The 6,000-nt window shown below is 45.9% G+C and overlaps 1 protein-coding gene across 2 annotated transcripts; it reads right to left on the reverse strand.

Annotated features, from left to right (window-relative positions):
• Nucleotides 1-3,484: 3,484 nt before the first annotated feature.
• Nucleotides 3,485-5,624, reverse strand: LOC125524296 (WAT1-related protein At3g30340-like). Of its 2 annotated transcripts, none has more exons than XM_087535228.1 (5): nucleotides 5,150-5,624; nucleotides 4,977-5,039; nucleotides 4,350-4,878; nucleotides 4,133-4,284; nucleotides 3,485-4,006 (listed from the first exon to the last, which is right to left on the reverse strand). In XM_087535228.1, exons 1-5 carry the CDS (start codon nucleotides 5,473-5,475, stop codon nucleotides 3,940-3,942), a joined length of 1,137 nt encoding a protein of 378 aa, XP_087391354.1. In that variant the 5' UTR covers nucleotides 5,476-5,624; the 3' UTR covers nucleotides 3,485-3,939. The 2 variants fall into 2 exon arrangements, with proteins under 2 accessions (XP_087391354.1, XP_048545329.2); XM_048689372.2 differs by having other exon boundaries at nucleotides 3,497-4,032; nucleotides 5,150-5,618.
• Nucleotides 5,625-6,000: the final 376 nt, after the last annotated feature.

The following is a 6,000-nucleotide window of genomic DNA, read 5'->3' on the forward strand; positions in this document are numbered from 1 at the left end:
CATATATTTGCAATGTTGTGTCGCCCTCAACAACTAGTGTAAAGTTGTTCTGCTCTTCCATTAAGGCCGAAGCAGAGCACACTCTCCCAAAGCAGGCCATGCCTAATACAGTCCCAGCGCGCATTCAGGTGCCAGGATAGAAAAACGTAATGAAGAAAAGAGAAAACGTACTACCACTAAAACTGAAACATAAAAAGATGAGAGCAAAATTTGATGATCGATCGACCGATCGGGAGAATTTAGCATGTACACACAGAATACATGTCCAAAACACGATTTATGTACCTGTCGGATCACGGGTTGTAGCAAAACCCTTAAGGTTCGAACACTGGGGTGCGCGCGAAGACCTGCTCCTACCGATCCACATCCTAACTTCGCTAAGATCTCACGGGTTAACTCAACAAACTCGCAAATACAAAAGACATAAGATTTATACTGGTTCGGGCCATCGTTGTGGTGTAATACCCTACTCCAGTGTGGTGTGGTGGATTGCCACTTGGGCCAAGGATGAACAGTACAAGGGGAAGAATAGACTCCTGAGGAGAGGTGTTCTTGTGCTCGGTGAACTTATGGTCGTTCTGATCTCTCTCCCCTATCTATGGTGATGACTAGTCCTATTTATAGAGGCTCTGTTACTCTCCCCGAATATTGAGCGGGAAGGGAGCCAACAACGGCCAATTCGAAAGGTGACAGCTAATACAGCTTATCCTGACAAAAGCAGTCTTCGCCTGCAAAAGACTCTGGTGGTGACGCCGCCTTGGGCTCCATGGTGACCTTCATGTTGCCGTCCTGCTGGTCTTGGTCTCGTTGCACCGATATGGGAACCTTTACTTGACGCATCGGTATTCCGCGCCAGCGTTTGCTTCCTTAGCACCAAAGAGGAAATAAGGACATTATGCGCGCTGGCGCCCGCCTGACGCCCGTCTAGCCTTGGTCGTCATGACTCATGTCACTAGAACCTCGCGAGGTTTGCTTGGCCTTGAACTCTCCGCCCCTCGCGAGCCAGCCTGATGAGACCGCTCCTAAAAAGGTCTTGTGTCGTCCGCCTCGCGAGGGTCTTAAAAACTTGTTGGTGAAGATGAGCCGTACGGGCCCGCTCGCAGTCACGTCATGGGCTGCAAGCAGGCAAGTCTGGGGACCCCAATCCCAGAACACCGACAATACCGATTGATCCATTCTGGTGTGTGTAATCATCGTACTCTGGGCTCTTGTACCTTCTCAGAAGAAGGTCTTTTTTCACTTATCGCCCTTGCTTTGAATTTTGATGTTGTTTTCAACCATGAAATGGAGAGGGCCAAAATGGGCATGGCCCCCGGCCACGGTCTGTTTGGGGTTCGGGACTGAACTCCATACGTGCAACACCGGTACTGCATCCTGGGATGGCGATGCCCGGTTTGGCCTCCAACATTGCTAGCTCTGACAGACCGTATGTGGCAGCAGAACATTTAAATTATGCTCCTTGTAAAGGGAGACCAAGGTAGGGAAAGGTTAAAGATAATAGCATCACAAAGCCCACAACTCACGCCCAAGAAACGACAGCGAAAGCCTAGGAAGGAGGTAGCAAGCCCACAATATTGCTTGCAAGCCAATGTTGATTTCTCTCACACAAACACATACACATACACTATATCTTATCTTATAGTAGCAAAAGGGTCCGTGCGTTGCAACTGGAGAAAAAAAGGCATAATCTCCAATGGCAGCGACCACATTTTGTTCACATCTCATCGCATGATTTTGAAAATTGGTTCACAAATGCAAGGAAATGGTTATTTTTTAAAATCTATTCACAAATAGAAGCAATGTTCACATTTTCAAAAAAATATCATGGTTGTAAAAAAGCTTGTCAATTAAAAGAATTATTCCGAGTTTCAAGAAATGTTTTTTTTAAAAACATACTATAATATTCCGATCCACCCCGGTAGTTAATTCTTCAAAATTCATGCGGGTATATAGTCACAAAGACTCAGAAGCATTATTGTTTAACTACAGACCTTCGACAATTCGTGAACATTGTTACAAGAACATTTTTTATTACTTACAAGCATTTTTAAAAATTGTGAACATTATTTTATATTACAAACGGTTTTTAAGCCTTTTCTTTTCAATCGGCGAACAATTCTAGAATAGATGAACATTTCTCTCGAAATTGTGGCTTTTTTGGAAATTTAAAAAATTCAAATGCATGAACATTTTCTGAATCAGCAAACATTTTCTGAATCAATAAACTCTTTTGTAATTCACGAACTGTTCTAAAATTTTAGGACATTTTTTAAAATGCATGAACATTTTTTGAATTAGCAAACATTTTTCCTCAATTTCATTAATATTTTTTAACACACTGACTTTTTTTTCAAAATCATGGACTTTTTTTTTATTTTATAACCATTTTTTCAAAATTGCAAACATTGTTTTGAATATGTGTACATTTTTATAAAAATCCTGAGCATTTTTAATTCACAAACATTTTATGTTTTCCTGAACATTTTATATCAAAATTCTTAGTTTTCTAAATTTCAAAAGTTTTTTGAAGTTCCAAATTATTTAAAGTAGAAAAAAAACGAAACAAAAAACAGGCCCCGCACATGGGCCGGCCAAATGGGCGTGCCGGGTCTTCTCGAACACGCAGAGTACAGGATAGTAGGTCCCTCTGCTTGGGCCGGCCCAGGCAGGGGACTCCCTGGAAAACGTTTTTTTTGTCACTTATAGGTGGCATTGTTGGATAATATTTTGATACTTTTGGAGCAATTTTAATAATGTACCGCCAGAAACAATAGCCCCTTTATTTTTTTGAACATCAGTATAGACACAAGCGCTCATATACACGCGCATACACTCACCCCTATGAACGCACACCCTACCCCTATGAGCACCTCTGAAAGACTGAGCCAGCATATCATGTTGAGATTTACGAAGTCACCGTAGGTGCCTCGTTGTCGACGGGAACGTCTCCTCCCATTAAATGTGTATCGCCAGAAATCCTGAAATAAATATAGGAATAAATGCGAGTATCAGGATTTGAACCCTGATGGGGTGGAGATACCACAGTCCCTCTAACCATCCAACCACAGGTTGGTTCGCCCATAGCCCCTTTGTATAGATATAGATATAGATATAGATATAGATATAGATATGATGATTAATATCGGGAGAGGATAACTTAAAAAAAATAGAGAGAAGATAAGGATTTAAAACCCACAATTCAAATCTATTGCATTCAGCAACCATCACGACATATCTTCTAATTGTAGTCACATGATAACTTACACTGACCACACGAAATTTCTAAAAATATCGCTACAGTATATGATATTTTTTGCACAATACTACAGTATATAGTTATGAATTTGTGTCTATCCAATCTTTTAAGCAGTTTAATTCAATAAATGCAAGTTGTACTGAAATTTAGATTGTTTCAATGATAGAAATTAGTAGGATTACTTGAAGCAAGTAAGAAATCCGAGCAATTGAATGACGATGTCTACTAATTCTTGGATTTTTATTCTCAACACTTTCTGTTGCACTGTGTGCATGCCTACTCGTGCGATCAAGATGTATGTATGTATCTCCCGTGGGCTGGTTGCCAAAAAAAAAAACAGCCGTCTTTTACCCCCAAAATACATGTATAGCCAGAAATAAAGTTAACTTTTACATATATATGTCCCCACAAACTACGCTTCTCCAGAAACATGGTAATAGTGTACAGATTGTCACCCTACTGTTGTTTGGATTAGAGCCTAAACAGCTTCATGAATGATAGCATCCTGAAGCCTAATTTGCGCCAGAATTGTGATCATAATAATTACTAGAACATGGAAAAATTATTGGAGAACTGATTTGCTGCACATGTTAACAGATCACCGAATGGAGGATCTCTGTTTTTCAATCTTCAGTCATGGCTGCGACTGCACTTGCTGCTGCTGCTGTTGTTCTTGGTCATCTTTAGCAACTCTTGGATGCTGTTGCAAGGCCTCCTGCCTCTTGCCCCACAGCAGAAGATACAGGCCAGCTATCACAATCACAGATCCCACCACACTGCATGCATGCATACACGTTTGCAAAGCATAAGTTTCAGATGGCAATCATGCCATGGGTAAACAGATACACGCATGAATTTCTATAGGTGTGTTTGCACCTTCCAAGGTAGAGCGGTTCATGCAGGACGGTGAAATCCATGATGCAGGCGATGACCTGCGACACCGGGATGAAGGCAGCGACGAACACAGCCCCCCGCTTCTGGATGCACCACGTCAGCAGCACGAAGGACATGCCGGTCGCCACCACGCCCTGAATTTATCCAGGCACAATTAATCAATCAGCGGCATACCGTTGCAAGTAATTCAGAAGCTTACTGAGTAGAGGACGGTGAGGATCTGGAACTTGTTGGTGATGATCCAGGCGGCGAGGTTGCGCTTCACGCAGAGGCCGACGACGGCGACCTGGAGGAAGCTGAAGGTGGACAGGAAGGCGTTGCAGGAGTAGACGTAGGGGTACTTCCTGGCGATCCTGCCCTGGAGCAGGTACCAGCAGGCGAGGCAGACGCAATTGCCGAGGATCGCCACCGTGCCCAGCGTCCACCGCCTGCCGGAGTCCGCTCCTGGCGACAGCGGGGATGAAGGGGAGCGGTGGAGCTGGTGGGCGCTGTTTGGGTGGGTGAGGGCCACGCCTCTGTAGAAGGTGAGCAGCATGGCGCCGGCGAGCGAGACGAGCGTGCCGGCGAGCTTGGCGGCGCCGGTGGCGGACCTGAGGTGGAGCGACTCGGCGCGGGTGGCGACGGCGAGCACGAAGGTGAGCACGGGCGCGATGTTGGAAAAGGCGCTGACGAAGGTCGCCGTGGTGTAGCGCAGCCCCACGAAGACCATGTACTGCCTCATCGCCGCCCTGCCACCATGCAAGATCGATTGTGTACACTATATGATCCAACCGTCGTTGATTGGAAGATCAAACTGAGAAGATTTGATCAAGGAAAGAATACGTACCCGAGCGCGGCGCTGACGAAGAGGTAGGCGAAGATCTCGAGCGTCATCTTGGGCCTCGACTTGCTGATGGATATGAAAGTATGAAATCGAAACCAGTATAATCAGAACAAGGCTATATATAGCTTCATGCAATGAATATGCAATCGAAATGGACGTCGTGTGGACTCACTCACCCCTCTGTGAAGTGCGCGATGGGGCCGAGGAAGATGGCGGCGGCGAGCTGCTGCAGCGTGACGAGCACGAGCGGGTCGAGGCCGCCGGCCATGGCCACCTTCACCAGCGCCACCATCACCGCCGACAACACGTTGAGCGCCAGCATCACCACCGTCGGCAACAACAACCCGCCGCTCCCCATATCGCTCTCTCTATTCTGTCTCGCGCTATACCACCACCGTAGTAGAGTACACCAAGTCACCAAGACGCACACGCACGAATGCCGCTGGAACAAGAAGAAGATATGTGCAAGCCTAGGTCGGTTGCCTTCGCTTGGGCTGCGCATATGTATCACACTTGTTGATCGGCAGGATAGGAAGAGGACGAACGCGGCAGTTAGTATCTACTGGAATTCGGACGAGATATAGAGCACGAGGCGAGAGCGAAGCAATGCAACAGTAATCAAGCAGAAGCAATGCAGGATAGGAAGGAGATCTTTCAACAATGGCAGCAGTAATCAAACAAGATCCTTTTCTTTTCTTTAGCCACTCTTAATTGTGTGTCCATGATGACCGAGATTGCGATCGAGCGAGAAAAAATAAGAGAAACTGAACATGATATGATGCGCTATTGCAGTTACCTCTTCGCGTTTTGGTCCACGCATTGCACTGCATGCTCGGTGGTGCTGCATGTGACCTGGCCGTCCGGCTTCGCGTGCAAGCCTACCGCATGGCTCCCGCCCTCGTGATGGTTCGTCTTCACTGGATATCTGTCGTGCTCCGGTGATGGTCAGGGTGTGCCCCACATTGGCGCAAATGGTAGCATGCATGACCGTTGTCTGCATTGTTAGATCTGTCGTCTCAGCAATTGA

Source organism: Triticum urartu, chromosome 7A, assembly GCF_056163025.1.
Source record: "Triticum urartu cultivar PI428250 chromosome 7A, HENAU_Tu73, whole genome shotgun sequence".
Taxonomy (NCBI): domain Eukaryota; kingdom Viridiplantae; phylum Streptophyta; class Magnoliopsida; order Poales; family Poaceae; genus Triticum; species Triticum urartu.